We start from the raw sequence: 22,710 nt of genomic DNA, 5'->3' as shown, positions 1-22,710 counted from the left end.
ACGGATAGACGCCCAGTAGCTCATGCGGCCACCGCCTCAACTTTTGATGTGTATCCATGGACATGGGTACATAGTTGAGAGGGAGGGGACCTAGGAGGGGTCGCCACAGGGAAGAGGAAAAACCTACATGCCACGCTGGGCTGAACGTGTACGAAACAGAAGTACGGATAGAAGAAGCAGAAACAAACCTAAATAGCCAGGCGTTAGAGGATAGAACAGCAACACTCTAACTAAGAGGTGTGTAGAGATGTGTAAACTGAAGAAGTGGCTGTGTAGATGTACAAGGGTTCGAGCATATAGCGGTATGGTTACGTACCTGAAGAGACAGCACCTGAAAGTCCGCTGTTTAATCCAGCACAGCGCTGCAAAATGACCTAGATGTCCTCCTAGCTTCAGGGTTCCATGATGGACGGGAGAGACAGCCATGTATTCTATACCGTGTAGTCCTTCTCAGGGTTAGCCTGACTCTAGACTCAGGCCCAGGCGCCCTGCCGACGCTTGTCCATGTCTCTTCTTAGCTCTAGTGCGACTCTGCCTTATCCACCATGACCTTGGAAGTTCCAAGGACCTACTGTCGACGTGGTGAGCTCCTCTCGAGTTGATGCGACAAAGGTCGAGTTTATTGTCAAATTTTTTGAAACAATTGTTGACAGAAGAGGATCGACGGCTGGCTGTGTACTGCGACAGTACTAGACTCGAAGACAGGGTTCCGAAGGATAGAGTTTAAACGGTTGAGTTGACACTGGGCTCGTGCCTGGATTTACACTTTACAGTGCCGGCAGAGAGAGAGAGAGATCATCAATCCATTCATTCATTTATTCACCCATCCACCCACTCTGTCAGTTGGTGATATGAATAACCCCTCCCAAAGGGGGAATCTGCCCTCCTTTTTCTTGTCGTCACACTGTCACTGATTTTGTATTGAGACATGGTAGAGTTACTCTGTAAAACAGCCCCAACATCGAGATCAATCAAGATTCAACATCGTCATTCTTTACCTCCCAAATCTTGAACTGCTAGCAAAAAAGTGAAATGCTCCAACTCGGCAGTCGCCCTGACCCTTGTGCCCTCCCAAGCCCCAAGCACTGTAGTTTGCACCCACCTTGGCTAGCTCTGTCAGCCTATTACAGAAGATTGCAGAGTGGAGGGCGACAAAGTATCAGGTACATCCAGGGCCCTTTGGATGTGCCATGTCCATGGACCAGGCCAGGGTGCCTGCCTTCCCGGCGCCGCCCAAAATTCCACACCACGGGCACATTAGACTAGACTGAACTACTACCACCTTGGAACCCCCAACCCAAAGCGCTTGCGACCTTTTCACCAAAACAACACCAAACCTCCAGCACCGACCGCCCTGGGTTGATGTCTTGTTTCTCTCTTCTCTTCTTCAACAGGTTGACAGGAGAACCTCGATCGTGCTTGTGACGGCTACCCACCTTAGCGATTCTTGCTTCTCTTTCTTCACTTTTTTACATTTTGTTAGTCTACTGTTTTGTATTCGCTACCATCACACCCGCATGACCGCGAGTCGATCACCCCCCGTAGTTTATCTTCAAACGTACAACAACACTTCCAAGTCTCGACGATACCGACCGACTGACTGAATCACGGCCGCAACTGGAACCTTTTCCACTGCTCCGTTCTCGCTACATCGACGAACAAATCGAAAACCTTGTTAATACTTCTCAAACACTATCGCAGCCAACGATTCTTCTTCGCGACGTCACATAGTTCGAATCTTGCTGCACAACTGACGCGGCGCTCGATAACAAGACAAGCCCTAACCAAGACTCGGGCACGTTCGGACACGCGCAGCGTATTATCTTTCGGCGTTCCCAAGTCCTGCCTGCCTTGTTGCACAAACCACCGCCTTTTTATGGACCGCCCTGTGTTTTCATAGGTACACTTGACGCAAGCTTCGCCTCGCTCATCCGCATCGAAACCTTGAACGAAACTTTTGAACGGATACTGCCCTTAAATACTACCTCGCTTGATCGACTTTATCTAATCCTGCCCGCTATTCAAACCCCCGCTCGTCTTTTAAACAACAACGCATCTACTCGTAGGAGCGACAACACTTCTTCACCAGACTGGGACGTGTCTCATTCCCTTCAACAAGGCCATGGCGGCCAATATGCAGCACATGGCTGGGGCCGGCCAGATGATGCAGCAGCAACCGATGCGGAAGCCGACACCCAACCAGCTCCAGCAAATAGTTTATCAGAACTTGGTTCAGCACACACAGCCTTTTACTGGAATATGCTGGCAAGCGAATGTAGTAATCTCTGATAGGATGGGAAAAACCATGAATTTGTATGCCCTGACTTCCCACAAACTTTTGTTTTCAACCTCGCTGACAATCACAGGATCACCAATATCAACCTCGCTATGAACGGTGGTGATTACATGAAAGGCGCAGAATGGGGCTGCAATTTTGAGCGCGAAGCCTTTCACAAGTCCCCTACAAAAGTATGCTGAAAACTAGATTCCTTGTTCCCCGTCTACGGTACACTAACGCACTTCTAGGAAGCCTATGACCAAGAGATGGGCCAAAAGATTATGGAATTCTTTAAACGGCGGCAGGCTAACGAGCCTAACCTCCAAAATAGCATAAACGTCAATGCTCAGGCTCAGGCCCAAGCACAGGCGATGATGAACATGCAAATGGGACGCGGTATGGGTCAAGGTCTGCAGCAAGGCTTCCAGCCCATGCAACACCCAACGCAAGGTGGCCAAATGGGACAAGGACAGCAGCAGCTTCCCATGGGTGCCGGCATGAATATGGGTATGGGCATGGCAAACCAGGCTGGTCGCGGCATGGGCCCGGGACAACAAATGGTCGGAATGCCTGCGGGACAAGGCCGCCCACAGCAAACCCAAATGCCTCAGGACATGGCCAGGCTTTCACAACAAGACAAGCACAAAGTTACAGAACTCGCCACAAAAATGTTCAACACCGCCTCGGAACAACAAAAGGCGAACACCCGCCTGCAACTTCAGTCCCGAATTTCTCCTGCACAACTACAGGAGATGACAAGTCAAGGTCGCGATCCTTTGATGTGGTTTTATCAAAATCAAGCCTTTCAGGTTCTAAAAGCAAACATGAACCGAATTCAGCAGCAGCAGGGACAGCCGCAGCAAGGGATGGCACAAAATGGTAACAACAACCAGGCAACCATGATGCAGCAGCAAGCAAGCCAGCAATCTCTCCGTCAACAGCAGTCCCAACTCCAGCAACAGCAACAGCAACAGCAACAGCAGCAGCAACAGCAACAGCAAGGGCAGCAGCAACACGGAGCGGCCAACAACAATCAAGGGAACAACGACTTCTCGACTTTTCCCTCCAACATGGAGAGCATCAAGGCCGAGCAAATGAATGGGCTTATGGCCCAGCAAGCAGGGCAGATGGTAGTACCCGCCAACACAGCACAGAACCGCAACCCGACACCCCAGCCGGCCGGGCAAAACGCAGCGAATCAACAGGGTCCCCGACCGCCACAACAGCAACAGCCTCACCAGAACATGAACATCCAGCAGCAAATGAAGATCAACCAGGCTCAGCAGACTCAAGCACAGCTTCAGGCCCAGCAGATGAAGCAGATGCAAAGCCAACAGGGGATGGGAGGAAACATGCAAACTTCCCAAAGTCCTGGAATGAATACACTTAATACACCTGTGTCTCGACCTGGGAACAACATGAACCAGGCGGCAGGCCAGGGTGGGGTACAATTCGGAGACCAGCGATTCAACCAAGGGGCTCAGCGACCAAACAGCCAGGCTTTCCACCATATGCTGGCCGCTCTACCACAGGAGCAGCGTGCAATCGTGAGCGGCCTGTCCCCGGACAAGTTGAATGAGGTGATGCAGCGTTGGCAGAACAAGCGCCAGGAACAAATGGGACCCAACGGTGGACAAAACACTCCCGGGCAAATGCCCAACCGCCCACCTGGCCAGATGGGCCAAATGAACCCCAACATGGGTGGTCAAGTGCCAGTTGGTATGCAACAGTCACAGGGTGGCGTACCCATGAATGGTAACCAGCAACAAGGACCAATGGCCCGGTTCAACCCTACTCAGCAATTGGCCATGATGGACTCAATGGATCTGCCACCTCAAGTCCTCACCCAGCTCCAAAACCAGATCCCCCCCGAGATCAAGAAATGGGGACCACTAAAGGTGTGGCTTCAGCAGAACAACATCCCCCCACACATGCGGAACCAATTGGCGGCGATCCAGCAGAAGCAGTTTCAACTTATCATTCAACGGCGTGCGATGATGCCACAGCAACAACAGCAGCAGCAGCAGCAGCAACAACAACCTCAGGGGCAGCATCCAGGACAACAGTTCTCTCCTCAGCAGCAAGCCCAGCAGCCGCAACCACTTGGCCAAAACACTGTTAACCAAGGTATGCAGCCTGGAGCCGGACCAGGGCCTAATCCTCTACAGGCAGCCCGACAGCAGATGCAGTTCCCGCCTCAGATCCTCCAGGCAGCTCCCCATGAGATTCAGCAGGTCAGAGCATCGAAGCCCCAGTTTGCAGGTCTACCCGAGGAGCAATTGCGCAGCATCGTTATTCAAATGAAGAAGCAGGGCTGGATGAACCAACAGCAGCAACGGGCTCAAGCTGCACAACAGGCTCAGCTCCAGGCTCGCCAGGGCCAGCAAGGAATGCAGAACCCGATGGGCATGCCTCAAGCCCCGATGCAACTCCAGCAACCGCCTCAGCCGAACCCGACGCCTCAGACCCAGCCTGCACAAGCACCAACAGCAATGGGACAGAATGTTACTCCCCAGCAGGGAGGCCAGAAACAGCCGACCGTTACTCCCGAGCAGATGAGAAACGCCAGACCTCAACCTGTCAACAACCGCGCTCAACCTCCTAACCCATCACCTGCACCCCCAGCGAAGAACCTCAAGCGCCCAAGCAACGACGATGCCATCGACGTGCCTGAAGCTACGAAGCAAGTGCCTGCGAGACCCGCGTCTCAACCCAACCAACAACAGCAGCCTCAAGCCCCTAGACCGATGAACCCCCAAGATCTTTCCTCGCTCACTCCCGAGCAACGAGCCCAGCTACTAAAGGCGCAGATGAGCAGGGCTGGCAATCTACAACCCGGCAATGAAACCATGGCACGCCTCAAAGCGCTTGGACAGGAGGAACAACGCAAGTCGATCCAGGAGGTTATGAATGATATTCCCATGTCCCAAGAGGAGCACAATGAGATGGCTGCTAAGCTCACCAAGATTGTGGTGGACATGACCAAGATTGGTCGTGGCTTGACCAAGTGGTACAACATCACACGCGATGACACACGCGCAAAACTGTTCTTCCGAATGGTAAGTTATATCCCAGACCTAACAAAGTAACCCTTGCTAACTTGGCTCAGCGATGGAGGATCTTGAAACAATTCGCCGACGGCGATAAGATGTCTATTCTCAAGAACTCATTCTCGATCGATTCCGCCGAGATCGCCGAAGCTCGTGTTATGCTTGAGGGCATGGCCAAGGATCTGGCTGCCGAGATGATGGCCAGAAACATAGGTATGGCTAAACCGCACGTCACACCTCCAGTTCAGAACGCACAGCCTGCCCAATCACAACCAGCATCTCAACAACCTCAACCTCGGCAAACAGTACCAGTAGTCGAGAATGCTCGCAGGGGCAGTACCGCCAAGGGAGGCAACAAGGGGTCACAGGCACCGCCAGCCCCTACAACCACCCACGCGCCTGGCGGCTTTGAGTTTGGCGCAGGCAACCCTACCTATGTTGGAAAGCCTCCGGTAATCGACTTGCATCTGCCCCCGTCACGCAAGAAGGCAAGACCCAACGGAACACCATCTCAGGCCGCCACTCCTTCACCCAAAGCCGGCAAGAAGACCTCTCCCGATGTTCGAAGAGCGTCGGAAACCCAAATTGCTCACAGACCGGTCCTCACTTGCAAGGAACCCGAATGCGAATTTTCGACAACCGGCTACAGCACTGAGCAAGCTCTTCAGCAGCATATTCTTGAGGAACATACGAAACCACGGGAGAATCCTTTGAAGTTTGTTCAAGAAAACTTGGCTATGGCCTTGGGACTTGAGCCCGATGGTTCAAAGAAGGTTGAAGCGGCCTCGATGAGCGTCACAAACTCCAAGCAGGGGCAGACGCCTATTACCACCGCAGCCACCCCTGTGTTTACTGATGGCAATATGAAGCGATCTGCTAGTAGCATGGGTAAGCCTCAAGATAACAAGGCTGGGGTCAAGGCTGGCGCGACTCCTAAGCAGGTCGACGCTAAGCCAGTTGACCCCATGGCCACTGATCCATGGGCCAATGCCAACATCGATCCCGAGATGCTGGTCAGCAACCTTGGAGTCGAGCGTGGAAACGGAATTTATGATAACCCATTCTACGACTACAACGCCCTCAGCTATCTGACACCCAGGGACACCCCTGAGTCTGCCAAGGACACTGGCAGTAGTGAGCCCAACAGCGATATTCCTGATAGCACGAGCCTTGAGGTCAACTTCGATTGGCACAATGTGGATTCCGATTTATTGCTCAACATGGGCAACACTGGTGGCAATGTTAACGACATGCTGGCTGCGGATGCTGCATTGCTGTTTGATCAGCCATCGCTACAAGAACCAGACTGGGACGATGTCAAGATGGACTTTTCAAAGCCCTTCCAATTCGACACTAGCCAACATTACTACATGGCTACTTCATAACTTCCAAGCCGTTGAACGGTATTGGATAGTATACAACTGGGTGCATTGAGAACATAACCGGCCAGTAATTAAGATGTCGCATGGGACATACAACCAATGCAGCGGTACATTTTCGGCCAAAGTTTTGTTTTATCGTTATATCAAACTCCAGCTTTGAATGCTGGGACTCTTGTTTATTTTGGAAAGTACTTATGTGTTTGGTTGCAAGGTGGACAGTAAAAGGTGGAAGGGGTTGAAAACATCATGGCAGGCGCTTTGTTCTGAATCAAGGATGACAGACAGGATGTGATCCGACAGAGGGTGCATGGGAGTTTTTTGTGGTGGGAGGCAATTTTGGTAATGCATTATGTCTTGTTTTGACGATTAGTAGTTTCTGGAGCGCTTTGTAGTTGGTTGTTTTAGTCCAGTTGAAGCTATCAAGACACTTCGTCCTGACAGTGGCGATGAGGTCCTGAGTTTCATAGATATGGACTCGGACCAAATGATACCCAGCATTTTGCTACCTTTTGTAGTCCTCTGATTCTGTTGATGTGTATTTGATGTAGAGGTATATGAACGTTGCCTTGGCCTCTGACTTGCGGTTCCTGCATCTGGGTCGTGATGGGAGATTCAGCCCCACAAGGCACGCGCCTCTCCGCTCCGGGAGAGCAAACGCTAGATAGAGTTCGGTTAGATTGAAGACCCTCCGACACGCACGCGATGCCTGCAGCTGGAGATCATTATATAAGCCGAGCTAGACCGGATACGGTAATTAGTAAATAAAATAGACGATGGCTGGGGTTTTAAAAGACAAGGATATAAAGCGCGACCGTGTAGAGACTCTGTAAAGTACCTGGGCCGTGAGACGTGACAGGCGAAGGACGTATTAATTGGTTGCTGGTTTAGGAATGGGGTCCTTTGGTGATGGAATGAGAGAGACACTATTGAGATGCAGAAGAGTATCAATCCACAGAAAAAGAGGGAGAAGTAAATCTGTAACTGCGCTTCGAATCGCGAATGAATTACATCCTTTTCTTTCTTTACATCATTTTATTGTCGTGTCTGGTTGACTAGAAAAAAAGCCCATCTTCCAAAGATCGTCTTCTCCAATCAACCCAAAAACGCCAAAGTCTGGAAATCATCCCCCACCTTATCTTATCGCCCGCGTCCCTCCTAGACAAAACCACCACTTTACTTTACTTTCCCATCCAACGTTCCTCGTTTCCACTAACACGTTGAACACGATCAAAAAAACGCCCTCTCTCTAACGCGCAACCTTTTTTGTCTTGTATCTTTCTCCCTTTGGTTATCTAATCCGTTCTTCCGTTTCTTGTACTACCAAACGGTTTCAGGCAATGGAGCCTTCAACGACATCATCATCTACATCTTCACCTGCAAAGCGACGCGCCCTCGCTCCATTGGATGCCAACGCGCTTGGTACACCAAAGAACTTGTTTAAGCCTACGCTGGGCCATAGTCCTGTCAAGATGGCTATTGAGGGCAGGAAGAGGCTGCTCGATATCGAGGGTAGCGCGCCGGCGGCCAAGAAGGCGTGTCTGGGACGTGATGAGGTATGGGTTATCCAACTCCAGCATATACAAAGCTTGTCATGAGGGAATGGATTTACTGACATTAATTGTACAGGACGCGTCTGTGAGAAGTGCCAGTCCTGACGTGAGCTCCGTGTTCGACACGTCTGCCAACGATGCATCATGGGCTACCACCACCAGCGATCATGATACAGCTCCCGCACCTACAGAACAAACTACACAGCAACCCACAATACTTACACGCCAGCAAATAAGACAAGTACGCTTTGTCCCAGCTCACCCCGACTTACGAATCATTCGCTAACATAACGAAACAGAGAGCAGAAACACTCCGTCTTCGCCTATCGCTCGCCAACTACAAAGTCCGCACAGGCCAAACGACTGTGCCCCTCTCTGAACTACAGCAACGACCACTGCCCCGCGAATCCCCACGTGTCGTCCGCGTGCAGAGTCCCGTATCTCCCGTTGCGCCTGCACCTGTGCCTCTCCAAGAGGAAGCGGAAGCGGCTGAGACGAGAACTCGACGAGACTCTATAGATTCCCAGGCGACAGAGATTGCACCTTCAGAAAACGGGGAGCAAAGCTGATGGGATAATCAATATAATAAAAAAGGGAAAGGAAAAGATGGAGGGATGGTGTTGAAGGCGTTCTCTTGGTACATACTCTATGAGTGGATCATGTGGATCGAACAAAGGTACAAAGCGACTGGAAATCTTGCTGGGAAGGCATTGTTTGTTTAATGATCATGGACGGTATTGAGGCATCATGTTCTCATCTGGATATGAACTATCTGAGATATCCCACGGCGTTATTTAGGGAGTTACAAGCATCGAGATCGAGGTTGACGATGTCTGGGTTGGTCCATTTAAGTACACTACTTATTTGGGTTTGTGATGATAGATCAACTTGATTTACTGTATTTTATATTCAAGACAATTTTGGAAGACTATGTATAGTATTACTTTCAACTAATCGGCGTTGTATACGGCCAAACGTTCACTCACTCTGCTCCACTCATCAGTAATTGGTAATCGATGCTCGGGTCTTTTGATGGGAGGTAGCCTTAGTGGCCATGAGTACTTTAGCCAGACAACTGTTGCCAGGCACTCAAGTAAGCACCATGTTATGGATTGACACTTGATAGGCCATCCTGTGTTTCGGAGTCGACTAGATGTCTTACAGTATGTTCATAAAGAGATGTAAGATGCTAGTTATGATGTGTGGAAATTTGTGTGTTTGCATGTATTGGGTACTGTATGAGACATGTAAGCATTATCCCAAAGATCCACTCGAAAGGATGAGATTTTGATATGACATGAACACACTTAACAATTTGCAAATAATGAGTCACTATTTATCATTATCATGAAGGCATCGATCGGAAATGAGAACGAGGCTTTGTTATCCACCCTCAAACCGGGAGATATAATATCGGCCGAAATCCGTCGACGGTACGGACAAGGACACGGAGTCGGATCAATATGCTTTGACTAATGTAAAACAAGTCAAATCCGCCGCAGAGAACGACTGTAGTAGTGGATTACTTCTCACTAGTGTGTGCCATAGCTTTCTACTACGTATACTAGCTCTTACTACAAGAATCTGACAGTGGTTCAGGTATGGAGCTTGGGTTTGTTTCGATATGACAGCTTCAAATTAAAGTGCAGGACGACGAAGCGGTTACGCGTACACGTGTAAAAGAATAAGGATTAAACACGTTGGAATGGATGGTAAGATAATAGTTTGGTGGACTGTGACGAGATTGGCTTGCTTGCTTGAGCTGGCGGTCAGATTACGAGACTAGGACTTGTTGTCTACCATACAAATCACAGGAAAATCTCGACTGCTTATTGTGAGACGTGAAAGTACAATATGTGAAGAGTGGTTGCCGAGTGTCGTTGTGACTGTATACACCAAAGATGACGACGATTCAAGCTGTCAGCTAGCAATGGATACTAAAGAAAGGAAATTCTTTCGAGAAGGATGGATCAAGGCTGAATATCCATGAATGACGCGTAGCTGAAATACCATCAGGCAATCTTGGCATGAGCCCTATCAAGCTATGCATCCTTTGGGATATGATCGAGATGGTGATTGGTTCGTCGAGTCGGACTCGCTTCTCGCACTTGCTAGCGGCAGATCAATTGCTCCGTAGAGTACCAATGCAGCGAGCGCTATCTTTATCTCAGACAGGGTTTGGTTTATATCCATATTTTGGTAGCTGTTGAGAATAGAACTTTGGATGATTGATGTGACTGTCCGTAGTATCTGAAATGACAATTACAACCAAAAGAAGACCAACATAAAGCCACACGATTAATATTCCCGTTAACAAAACACTTGTGCTTACGGGCTTCTCTGAAACAAAAGAGCACACCTTGACTAGCTTGCATTCTTAGCCTCTTACTGCAGCTTGTCAAATGCTGACACCGCCCCCCCTTAGCCCAAGGAGGCTGATGCTCTAGTCGCATTCCCATTTCGAAAATCCTTACTTGTTCCAATAGAGTCTCGCCTATCGTCTTTCGTGGAGCGACCTTTGCGGCGCTAAAATGCGAGAGCGATGGGAGCTTAGATAGCTAAGCTTGGTGGATGAGCCTCAAACGCAGCAGGGGCTTTTGCACACACCAGAGTCCGAGTCCGAGGTTTGTATCAAATATGATGGATATTTTGTATATACAAAGTGCTTTCATCATGTCTATATCAATCCCCATCTTCCCCAGCCAAGAAGAGGTTTTATCATCATCACACTCATCTCAACACAGCTTCAACAATAAGCTTACATTGAACCTTCTATCATTAAATACATCTCATACATACTATTATCTTACCAACAAACAATATGCCTTACAACTATTCCATCGACCCCAAGGACGCCTTTGGCTCTGACACTCCTTGCGATCTCGACACTTGCCCCATCGACTGGAGTCTTTACGGTTACCGACCTTCTCTCGCTGCCAACATTGTCTTTGTCGTTCTCTTTTCTCTCATCGGTATCGTGCACCTTTATCTCGGTATTCGATGGAAAAGCTGGGGTTTCATGACTGGTATGCTTTTGGGCTGCATGTCTGAAGTCGTCGGCTATGTTGGTCGTATCATGATGTGGTACAACCCTTTCTCTTTCAACGCTTTCATGATCCAGATTGGTAAGTTCTTATCCTTCCACTCTACAATCATCACATATTAACGAGTTTGTCTTTAGTCTGTCTTACCATCGCTCCCGTCTTCTACACTGCCTCCATCTACGTCACCCTCTCCAAAGCAATCAACTACTTTTCTCCTGAGCTCTCCCGCTTCAAGCCTCAGCTCTTCATCTGGATTTTCATCCCCTTCGACATTGTCTGCTTGATCCTCCAAGCCGCTGGTGGTGCCATGTCCACCGAAAGCGACAGCACCGTTGGCGTTGATGTCTCCATGGCCGGTCTTGCCCTCCAGGTCATTGTTCTTGTTGCTTTCATCGCTGCCTTCTCCGACTACATGATCCGATACTGGCGATCTGGCCAAGCTCAGGCGTTTGGCTGGCGTATGATTGCTTTCTTTGTTGGTCTCTCTGCTTCCATCATTCTCATCCTCGCTCGATGCATCTACCGTGTTGCTGAGCTTCGCGAGGGATACGATGGTGAGCTGATCAAGCATGAGATTCCTTTCATCATCCTTGAGGGTGCTGTCATTGTTATCGCCGCTATTGCTCTCTTCTTCGGTCACCCTGGTCTTGTATTCAACAAGTCTGAGATTACCAACTCTGTCTCTCAGACCGAGAAGGGTGTCACTTCTGGCTCAGATAACAACTAAGCAATTCGGCACTGATCTGTTTGGAGTGTAAGCTCTACACCAAAACCTCTCCTTATTACTGTGTTTTCGGGATTTCTTGTTGAGCGAATAGTGTTTTATTTGTCCAGCGATATTAATTGGCTTTTGCTTTCTGTTTGGGATAGATAGAACTTGATACCACTGCTCTGGCGATATATTCCAGCCATTGAGCTTTGTATGACATGATGGGACATAAGATAAGATATAGAAGAAATCAATGATTTGAACCAAAATGAAGACCAGGTCAATGTGAGGATATCTGACTGCCTACTAACCTACTGTTATTAAGAGTTGTTTCAATGACGTACTTCCACATTAGGAAGCTCCTACTCCGATAAGATAAGCCCCGCCTCGGTGATTGTGGCATAGAGCAGTTGCAGCTTCCCGCAGTAACGAACCAACCACATGACCCGTTTTCCCAACGACGCCTTCAATCCTAACCTTAGTTCTCAACTCCCACCGCTTCCTTTACTTTGTCATCTCTCCACCAGATGCTCGCTCTCTTTCGTCTTTCTTCACGACGTATACCAACAATCAGATCCGCAATTGTAACTACCCCATTCTCATATTCCTTCTCCACTTCTTCGCCCATCATGGCACCTCCTCAGGAAGCTCTCGACTTTATTGACTTTGTCAATGCGTCGCCAACTCGTAAGACTTTCCAGCCTCATTGTATAATACAAAACCTAACATATCGCAGCCTATCACGCCGTTCAGTCTGCATCAGCCCGCTTCGAAAAGGCTGGCTTCAAGCTCATCCGTGAGCGTGACTCGTGGGCTTCGACCCTTCGTCCCGGCGGAAAGTACTACCTTACTCGCAATGCATCCACTATCGTTGCTTTTACAATCGGCCGAAAGTGGCGTCCAGGTAACCCTGTCGCCATCGTTGGTGCTCATACCGATTCTCCCTGCCTTCGATTGAAGCCCGTTTCCAAGAAGACCAACGTCGGCTTCCTCCAAATCGGTGTCGAGACATATGGTGGTGGAATCTGGACCTCGTGGTTCGATCGTGACCTGAGCATTGCCGGTCGTGTTCTGGTTAAGGAAGGCGACAACTTTGTTCAGAAGCTTGTCAAGGTCGACAAGCCTTTGGTGAGGATTCCAACCCTAGCTATCCACCTCCACCGACAGACCAACTTCGACCCCAACAAAGAAACCGAGCTTTTCCCCATTGCAGGACTTGTTGCAGCCGAGCTGAACAAGGGTGTTAAGGATAAGCCTGAGGAGAAGAAGGACGACGAGGATGAGGAGTTCAAGCCTCTAAAGGTGATCACTGAACGACACCACCCTCAGGTCCTCGATGTTATTGCAGCCGAGGCAGGAGTTGACGTCTCGGCTATTGTGGACTTTGAACTTGTGCTCTACGATACCCAAAAGTCATGTATAGGTGGTCTTGCCGACGAGTTCATCTTCTCTCCCCGTCTTGACAACCTTGGTATGACATACTGCTCAGTAGAGGGTCTCATCGAGTCAGTCAAGGACGAGTCCTCTCTTGAGGATGATAGCACTATTCGCTTGACTGTCTGCTTCGACCACGAAGAGATTGGTTCTACATCTGCCCAGGGTGCAAACTCTAACCTACTGCCATCTGTCATCCGCCGCCTCTCAGTTCTTCCTGGAAACAGGGATGCCTCTAGTGAGGGTAGCTACGAGACTGTCCACCATGAGGGCGAGGAAGCTACTGCATACGAGCAGACTCTATCAAGATCGTTCCTCGTATCTGCTGATATGGCTCATTCTGTGCACCCCAACTATGCTGGGAAATACGAGTCGTCGCATCAACCAGCCATGAACGGTGGCACTGTCGTCAAAATTAACGCCAACCAGCGATATGCCACGAACTCGCCAGGAATTGTTCTTATTGAGGAGTGCGCTCGCACAGCTGGTGTCCCTCTTCAACTTTTCGTCGTCCGCAACGACTCACCCTGTGGTAGTACCATTGGTCCTGGTCTCGCTGCTGCTCTGGGTATGCGAACACTGGATCTCGGCAACCCTCAGCTCAGCATGCACAGCATTCGTGAGACCGGAGGTACTGCAGATGTGGGCTACGGCATCCGGCTATTTAAGGAGTTCTTTGAGAAGTATGGATCTTTGGAGCCCAAGATCCTCATTGATTAAGCTTTTAGAGGAGTTATTATGATGACCTACAAATCCAAAGCGTTGATCCAGAACCGTCGAACCATTACCTGAAGTACTGCACGCCGTTGGCGCCATACTACCACGGTCTGAAACGTCTCATCAACGCCATTGCCGAATGTCGCCACATCTATCAAGATTTTGCTGGAGAGTATGTTTTATAGCTAGCCGACTTCATGATAGAACTATACTGGAAATTGCAAAGGCAAGTAAGACGTTAACAGGCACTCATGAGCCCCTTCTTAGGACACCTGCGTTATGGTTTAACAGATGTGGCCATGATACCCGTACTCGCATGACTAACAAGCTCCAGCCAACTATCATAGTGGGTACGGGCATCATGGTCGTGCGATGATAATGCCGTTTAGATCTTTTAGGCGGGGATTAGTGTTACTTTTGTGGTCTTTGGCTTTTGCGCGTCCGATGGGGTTGTCCTCGAAGTATGGTGACTCGAATCGTGCAGTTTTGTCAGGAAAGGCAGGGTTCTTAAGCAACCTTGGGTATTCTTTCACAATACAAAAGCACTGTGAGACCTGCTATGTAGCCCGCTTTTTCTTCCTTTAACACAAAGAAAAGACCATTCTTGGTTCAATCATTGAGCTCGAATACCTAAATACCAAGCATTCACCGGAAGCCTTACATGACCATGGAGTTCCCATTGATATCCCCAGGTTCCAAAGACTATAATGGCGGAGCTAATAAAGTTAACGAAAACACTCCAGTCAACTATGAATGCCCATCTTTTGCCACAATCCATCATGAATTTACATTCCTTGCTGTGATCCTTCCTGTTGAGGTCCTCTTTGCCTTTGCAATTCCTAGGACCCAATAACTCATTTCTCAATGAGAATACGCGCTGTGACTAACTAATACGACAATGGCTAACTTACCCAGTCCCAATCAATATACCAAACCACTCCAAAGACGAGTCAGTGCAGTCAAAGCCTCCAAATCTCGGCGTTCGACGGTTCTAGGGGCCGACTTCAAGGCCTCGGGGTTCGGGAATGTATCAAAGCCACACGAAGGTATACATCGGACCGAGGACAGTTTGGCTTGAGGAACTTTTGCCTGGTCTGTATTGTACTTTTTTTGTACTTGTGATCTCGTGATAGATTTGGCAGCAGTTGATTCGCACTGAATCGCCTACCGTGACAACAATTGACTTTGGCCGAGTTTCTGTCTTGTTTTGCTCATCTGAAAACTGCAACATGATGAAGCCTTGCATAAAACATGGCGCTCGATAAAGCTTTCAAGTGTCTTTCTTCTGAATCAATATTACAGATCTGATATTTGGAGGCAAGGTTAACCTTGGAAGATCTTGGCCTGAATCGTAGCGATCCTCAATGTCATTAAACGCCTGAATGTCTAGGAATTTGGGTATCTGTATCTGCATCTGCACTTAACATCTTGCACACCTTCCAAGCTGTTGACCCTGGGGAAATAAACGCTTGGTCAGTTTAAGGTCGATGACCCCAGGTTTTAAAACTCAATTGACTACCATAAATAGCCTCCCAAGTCTAAAGGTACAAAAAAAAAATATTCTAAGAACTATACTCTAAGGAGCATAAAGTGATCTACTAATTTCGTCTCTTATGCTTCCATTGGTCAAGTTTTCTGATACCCTGAGGCGTTTTTGAGTTGAGTCTGAAGGTTCTTACGAATAAAGCCGAAGACAAACGTACACATACGGGTCTTTAACTTGAGACGCTTCCTATCAGAAAGCAGTCTGTACCTAGGTAGGTACCTAGGGAGGTAAACAACAACTGCAGCTGCCATAATGTGCCCGTCATCGCACTCATTGGGGAGTGCTTGCCCAGGAATCCCAAGAAGTATAGATATGCTTAAAGAAGCAGGAGCAGACGATTCATCCAAGTTTAAAAGAACAGTCCACCCTCTAGGTCTCTCTTCTTCTTCTTCTTCTTCTTCTTCTTCATCATCATCACCATCATCGCATATTTAACGCTCGCCAACTATGTCTAAGCCTGCCCCCCTAGATGTCTTTGGAACTCCCGGAGAGGGACCTGACTATCATGCACTTGGTTGGGTATCAACCTTTGCTCTTATGACAAAAACACAGATCGGCCTTGGCGTGCTTTCGATCCCTGTAAGCTTTGATACCCTTGGGCTTGTTCCAGGGATGTTTACCCTCTGCCTCATCGGCTTGATCACCGGCTGGTCAAATTATATGGTTGGCGTTTTTACACGCAACCATCCGGACGTTTACACGATAGATGACGTTGGATATAAAATGCTTGGGCGATATGGACGCGAATTCCTCGCAGTCGGTTTCATGCTGAGTAAGTCCTTCCATCACTATACAAGCCTCTGCTAACACTAACACTCCTAGATTGGATTTCTATCTCCGGATCAGCCATGTTGGGCATTTCGATCGCATTCAACGCCGTTTCTATGCATGCCGCATGCACTGCTATATTCGTCGCTATCGCAGCCGCTCTCACCTTCTCCTTTGCAAGCATCCGAACTCTCGGCAAGATAGGGTGGCTTGCCTGGATTGGCCTTGCTTGCATCATGACCTCCATCCTTACTGTCACCGTCGCTGTTACGCTCGAAGATCAACCCCATTCCATTCCCGACTCATATGGCGGTTGGAAGACAGACTGGAAACTATTCGGAAATCCCAGCATCCACCAGGCTTTCAGTGCAATAGGTTGTCAAGTCTTTGCCTTTGCTGGCACGCCCGCGTTCTTCTCGATAGTGGCAGAGATGCGCGAGCCCAGACATTACACCCGCGCCCTGACGTATTCCCAATCAGTTGTGGCTGCAGTGTATATTATCATTGGATGCGTCGTTTATATCTCCTGCGGTTCTTTTGTGTCGTCCCCTGCACTCGGTTCTGCGGGTCCTATAATCAAGAAGATCTGCTATGGCTTTGCGCTTCCCGGCATACTGGTTACTGCCATGATCGTCACTCACATCCCAGCAAAATACGTCTTCCTCCGTATCCTCCGTGGCTCTGAACATCTTCACCGCAACAGTATCGTCCATTGGGGGACTTGGCTTGGCTGTACAGCTGGTGTTACCGTGACCGCATATATCATTGCAAGCGCCATCCCTATCTTTGGCTCTCTTGTATCGCTCATCGGCTCAACTTTTGGTACTTTGCTCTGCTTCCAGCCATATGGGGGTATGTGGCTCTATGACAATTGGAAGGGAAAGCATCGTGGCACAGGCATGTGGATGGTGGGTGTATGCTGGAGCATTATGGTCATTATTGTTGGCACAGTGATTATGATATTAGGTACATGGGGGACAGTGCTCGAAATCATCACGGCTAGCCGCTCCTCCACAGGTTCTCCATGGTCGTGCGACGATAACGCCTAAGTTTAGGTCATTTAGGCGTGGTTTAGGCAAGGTTTAGTGTTACCTTTATGGGCTTTTCATCATTATTAACCAAAATTAATACTCACCTACCTATGGAATAGAATTACTATCTTCATCATGCTGTAGCTTTCAGGTGAGTAAAACGTGACAGAAACTCGGCCAATTCAGGCGTCGTGCGGGGATACTGTAGTAACTTGAACATGGAGACTGCCCTTCAAGACATCTCGAAGCTGGTATGACGGCACTCATTTACAACTTGCCAATATGTGGCAGAGACGTTGGGCTCATAAGTTTTAGGGTATAAGAATAAGTAGTCTGAGGAGCATAAAGTGACCTACTAGTTCGTCTCTTATGCTTTCAGCGGCCAATTTTCTGCTACCCACCAGACTCTTTACAACAGTAGGCATAAAAGAGGAGTAGTTCAATAAACAGATACATAACCGATAGAACGGCCCATTTAATTAGCTTGAGCGTCTCTTGCCTGGTGTATCAACGGCAGGCGAGTGTTTGCATAGTTCCTCTCAGGAACCCCGCTCGTCAATGAGGCGTTCATATCCAAAGACACATAGAGCTGGGTCATGACTTTCCTTGCAAAACATCTGTCCTAGGCTATGGCCTGGCACGTTAGCTCTTGGACTTATTGAGGGATTTGGCTAGAGTCCCTTCTTATGACGGTGCTGGGCTGTCTCCGTTATTTCAGCATCCAACGAGATATTTGGGCTCAAGCGAGCACTCCGTAGTCCTTGGAACCAAGGGACATCAATGGGAACTCCATGGTCTCCAAATGGTAAAGCCAGTAATAGACTCCGGAAATTGATTGCCCCCTGCTACTAACCTCACACCATCTTCGAGCAAACTTACCATATGTTAAATGAGCCGTTTCATCTTTGATAGTATCCTTGTTACTTGCAAACATCTAGACTCTGCGTCCTTCCTATTAGATGCAAATGAAGCTGTGGAAATGTTGGAAGCGATATTTGGCAATTTGCGTATTCCAAATTCGTTAACCATACAAAGTCAGTGCTCAAGATCTCACCGAGATGCACGATGCGGGAAATGAGACGGGTGGAGTAGATGAATTGGCGTCCCTTCACCCCAGATTTGCCAGGGGTCGACATGCTGGTGGCTTGACTAGGATACTTGGCACCATTCCTAATTAAACCCATTTCTAACGTCTTTGCATAAAATGTCCGAACAAGATTTAAATATCAAGTTGATTAATTGAGTACTAGAAAGACACGACGATGGAATCATAAAAGTTACATCAAACAGCATAATGTAGTTCCAATCGCAAATGCCAGACTGCAGATTAGAGAAATAATATACAAAGTAAAAAACGCCAAGATAGCGGTGGTATTCAAAGGCCTAGTCGAGTATTGTACATTGAAAGACTTTAAATACAGAAGAGTTCATGAGTTGCCATAGCCAGCAGGCCTAAACAGATGCAGTTGAAATTGGTATTAGTTTAAACCATGATGAAAGCGGCGATACCAGCGACGGCAGCGAAGAAAGCGGAGCCGGCAAAGGTAGCGGCACCAGCAGTGACAGCGGGAGGAGTAGGCACGCTGCAGTTAAGTTAGTAAAATGTCTAAATAGCAAAGAATATCAGGATACTCACGTCTGGTTGCCACCGCCGATGGGGGTGGTAGCGGGAGGAGGAACAGCAGGTCCAGTAGGAGCAGGAACCTCAGGCTCGCCAGGGTTCTGGGGGTTCTCAGGGTTCTCGGGCTGCTCAGGAGTGGCAGGGTTGGTGCCAGTGGCGCAAGGAACCTGGATGGTAGAGTACTCAACGCTGGTGAGGACGGTGGTGTACTCCTTGGTGATAGCAGTCACAGACTGAGAAGGAACGCACTCCTCGGGCTGGCCGGGGACAGGAGTGGGAGGGGCGACAGGCTTGGCTCCAGTCTCGGTAGCGGGAGGGTTGGGGTAGACGGGAGGAGGCTGAGGAACGGTGCCGTTACCGGGCTGGCCAGGCTGCTCAGGAACAACAGGCTTGGTTTGAGCGGGAGGAGCGGGAGGCTGCTCGGGCTGGGTCTGGGCAGGGGGAGCAGGAGGTTGCTCGGGCTGGCCAGGAGTCTGAGGCTGCTCAGGCTTCTCAGGAGTCTCAGGCTGCTCAGGAGTCTCGGGGGTCTCAGGCTGCTCGGGCTTCTCAGGCTGGCCAGGAGTCTCGGGGGTCTCAGGCTTCTCAGGAGTCTCGGGGGTCTCAGGCTGCTCAGGAGTCTCGGGGGTCTCAGGCTGCTCGGGCTTCTCAGGCTGGCCAGGAGTCTCGGGCTGCTCAGGCTTCTCGGGCTGGCCAGGAGTCTCGGGGGTCTCAGGCTGCTCAGGAGTCTCGGGGGTCTCAGGCTGCTCGGGCTTCTCAGGCTGGCCAGGAGTCTCGGGCTTGCCGGGCTTCTCGCTGCCACCGGTAGGCTCGACAGGGCAGATGGTGGTAGAGACAGCAATGGTCTCGGTAACGACAACGGGAGTGCCACCAGTGGCGGGGCAGTTGGGGACCTCGGGACCGCAAGAGGTGATGGTCTTGATGTTGGTGGAGTAGATGGTAGAGGTGGTCATGGGAGCCTCAGTGGTGGCAGGAGCCTCAGGAGCCTCGGTGGTAGCGGGAACCTCAGGGACCTCGGTGGTAGCAGGAACCTCAGGGACCTCGTAGGCCTCTGTGGTGTCAGCACCCTGCTGAGCAGAGGTGACCTTGGGAGGGACGGGGTAAGAGGTGGTGCTGACGACGGTAGATCGAGCAGGGCAGTTGGTGACCTCAGGTCCGCAAGAGGTGATGGTGACTCGCTTGGTCTCGTAGACCTTGGAAACCTCGTCGTAGTGGGCCATGGCACCAGTGGCCAGGAGAGCAGCAGCGGCAGTAGAGTAACGCATCTTGGCGAATTTGTTTGTAAGTTGGTAAAGAAAGTGAAGCTATAAGCTTAAAAAATAGGTTGATATGTTTGAAAGTGGTGAAAGAATGGACGACCTAGGTCAAATGTTTCTGAAACTAGCAGTTTTGAAATGGCTTTTTGGGCTGAAGAAGAGAGAAGGAAAAGAAGTGTTTGAGGTCGCAGGATGGTCGCATATTAATAGCGATATCGATCCATAGAGCAGCAACTCCTGTACAGAAATTACGTACCCTCATCCAAGGAGGCCATCCATTCTGGGTCCCAGGGGGGTTTCCAGAAAAGGCAATCAACATGGGATGAAGTGTGAACCTAGCTAGTATCGAAGTTGGGGGAAGCCATGTCACTTGCCCCAGTCTTTCGAAGCCGGTCACCCATGGAGCGCCTTTTGGTCTGTGGATTCGAGCCCCATATCCTTGAAAGTTGGCGGTTGGATCGCCATCACTTGTGAGCCACGGACCAGAAGATGGTTGAGAGCACGGCAGATAGATACTATGGCGTTGAAATGTGTGACTTTGGAGGCCAATGCTGTTGGTGCTGTCTAGTGTATGAGCTGACGAGTTCGTGAGGCTTGCTTTGCATTTCCAAGATAAGGCCTTTTCTAGCGGCTTGCCAAGGTCAGGGAATAACATCTGGGAAAGTGCATTTGATTCCTTGCATTGAGAGTAAAGTCTCAATGGCCATTGTCGGTCAGTGGACCAGTTGAACATCAACCATTCACCCTCCGTTCACCCTCTTCATCTCGGTCGTCTAAAGTGGAGACCGCCACACCCAGGGATCGACAGGCCTGGCTTGGACACTGAGTGGCTGCTTGATGCAGGAGGGGGCGCCAAGTTCAGCGAACGGTTCGTCAAGGATTGATTGATAGAGGCTGAGAATACTGCCGTAAAAAGCAAAAGAATCAGCCAAAACTTCCGCACCAAGTGAAAAGTTGCGATGTTTTCTGACTTGCCTCCCCACCGTCTTTCTCGGCTTTACCTTGTAACGACTGTAGCACTTTGAAGCGCGGCATAATATGAGGATCGATGGTGCATGTTGATCAGGGATAGTTGCTGAAAGACGAAACCGGGGTTCTTTTGCTGGCGGGGACCAGTTGGTGGATGTTGGCGCTTTCTTACTGGGGTACTGCTAGCATGTACCTTCCTTCCATTGGAAGCCGACCGCCAAAATAAAAGGACTTGTGCAAGTGTCCATCCCCTTTTATGCAAGGGTCCGAGGGAAAGAAGGCTTCCATCTGTTTCAAACATAATATCGGACCGAGCATTATCCATTGTTTGTTCCAAGACCCTGGATTCATCTAATGAGAGGCCAAGACATGTCTTGTTTCGCAACCATGCGAGCGGCATTTAGATAGAATTAACTATGGGACGGTATTCAGAGTCTTTTTTATCATTCAAAAAATGTGTGTCTTTCATGAGTACCTATGTATAATGGTTGACAGGTCAGAGAAGATGTCTCAGTGCATAAACAGCAATAGCCAATGAATTCTACACAATCATCCATCATCTTTACTCCGCCAGCTGATTTTTTATTCAGGGCTTGCATAGGAAATCTGATTCGTTCTCTGTTTATTTCACAAAATCTGATACAAGGCTAATCCGCCATGCGTGGAGCAGCGACAGGGTCTTGGTCTTCTGCGCCACCCTCTAACTTGGGATTAATGCAGGAACCCACCAGCCAAGTATCACATCACAATCCCAAGTCCCCGATGCGCATCTTGATAAAACTTGGCATCAATTAGGCTATTGCGTGTTAGTGTAGTCTATTCTGTGCTTTCCAGGTGAGGCTATCGGAAGTCTGTGTTGAACAAACAATCTCACATTCATTCAGCTGACGTTTGTAATCTTCCGATCTCATAAGCTTGTTTCTTTGATCAACTAGGTACATGCTATGTGGATATGAAGGAGGGTAGAAAACTGCAACATCACAATCAAACACCAACCGAGATCACAGTGTTCTAAATGTGGAAGAATCTACTCTGCAAGTTGCTTGGAACATATCTCGGTTACATCATTGTGAATTTACTTGTAGAGATTAATTTTAAAGGTAAAATGCGAATATTATCTAGAGATTCAAAGTCAATCTCTACCTGTATCAACCAAGGAGGTTTCCAAATTCTAGGTAAAGTCCATCTCTTTTGAGGCGGTGACGGGTTGTTTCGCATTGAAAAGAGGCCTCAAAAGCGAGGGAAACATGGAGGCTTCCAACTGCCGCTATGGCCATCGATCAACTAAATTTCGTCCAATCTTGGGCCTTGAAAGTGAGCTTATTCCCGCTACGAAAACTACTCCCTGGTTACACCAT

The 22,710-nt window shown here is 49.1% G+C and overlaps 6 protein-coding genes across 6 annotated transcripts; 5 read left to right on the top strand and 1 right to left on the bottom strand.

Annotated features, from left to right (window-relative positions):
- Positions 1-2,134: 2,134 nt before the first annotated feature.
- On the top strand, positions 2,135-6,713 carry FSST1_002426 (uncharacterized protein; the record flags this gene model as incomplete). The annotated part of the gene is made up of 4 exons (XM_083228415.1): positions 2,135-2,313; positions 2,367-2,469; positions 2,527-5,337; positions 5,388-6,713. 4 exons carry the CDS (start codon positions 2,135-2,137, stop codon positions 6,711-6,713), a joined length of 4,419 nt encoding a protein of 1,472 aa, XP_083092608.1.
- Positions 6,714-8,047: 1,334 nt separating this feature from the next.
- On the top strand, positions 8,048-8,829 carry FSST1_002425 (Whi5 domain-containing protein; the record flags this gene model as incomplete). The annotated part of the gene is made up of 3 exons (XM_083228414.1): positions 8,048-8,263; positions 8,337-8,501; positions 8,560-8,829. 3 exons carry the CDS (start codon positions 8,048-8,050, stop codon positions 8,827-8,829), a joined length of 651 nt encoding a protein of 216 aa, XP_083092607.1.
- A 2,252-nt stretch (positions 8,830-11,081) lies between these two features.
- FSST1_002424 (RTA1 like protein-domain-containing protein) lies at positions 11,082-12,031 on the top strand (the record flags this gene model as incomplete). Its single annotated transcript, XM_083228413.1, has 2 exons — positions 11,082-11,385; positions 11,442-12,031. The coding sequence occupies 2 exons, from the start codon at positions 11,082-11,084 to the stop codon at positions 12,029-12,031; spliced, it is 894 nt and encodes a 297-aa protein (XP_083092606.1).
- A 611-nt stretch (positions 12,032-12,642) lies between these two features.
- On the top strand, positions 12,643-14,167 carry FSST1_002423 (aspartyl aminopeptidase; the record flags this gene model as incomplete). The annotated part of the gene is made up of 2 exons (XM_083228412.1): positions 12,643-12,700; positions 12,750-14,167. The coding sequence occupies 2 exons, from the start codon at positions 12,643-12,645 to the stop codon at positions 14,165-14,167; spliced, it is 1,476 nt and encodes a 491-aa protein (XP_083092605.1).
- Positions 14,168-16,157: 1,990 nt separating this feature from the next.
- Positions 16,158-17,527, top strand: FSST1_002422 (putative amino acid transporter; the record flags this gene model as incomplete). Its single annotated transcript, XM_083228411.1, has 2 exons — positions 16,158-16,482; positions 16,533-17,527. 2 exons carry the CDS (start codon positions 16,158-16,160, stop codon positions 17,525-17,527), a joined length of 1,320 nt encoding a protein of 439 aa, XP_083092604.1.
- A 1,465-nt stretch (positions 17,528-18,992) lies between these two features.
- On the bottom strand, positions 18,993-20,392 carry FSST1_002421 (uncharacterized protein; the record flags this gene model as incomplete). Its single annotated transcript, XM_083228410.1, has 2 exons — positions 18,993-19,092; positions 19,146-20,392. 2 exons carry the CDS (start codon positions 20,390-20,392, stop codon positions 18,993-18,995), a joined length of 1,347 nt encoding a protein of 448 aa, XP_083092603.1.
- Between the last annotated feature and the right edge of the window lie 2,318 nt (positions 20,393-22,710).

Source organism: Fusarium sambucinum, chromosome IV, assembly GCF_050947815.1.
Source record: "Fusarium sambucinum isolate potato_lamoka chromosome IV, whole genome shotgun sequence".
NCBI classification, from domain to species: domain Eukaryota; kingdom Fungi; phylum Ascomycota; class Sordariomycetes; order Hypocreales; family Nectriaceae; genus Fusarium; species Fusarium sambucinum.
Note: the sequence above shows the minus strand (reverse complement) of the source record. Positions and strands in the feature narration are given on the sequence as shown.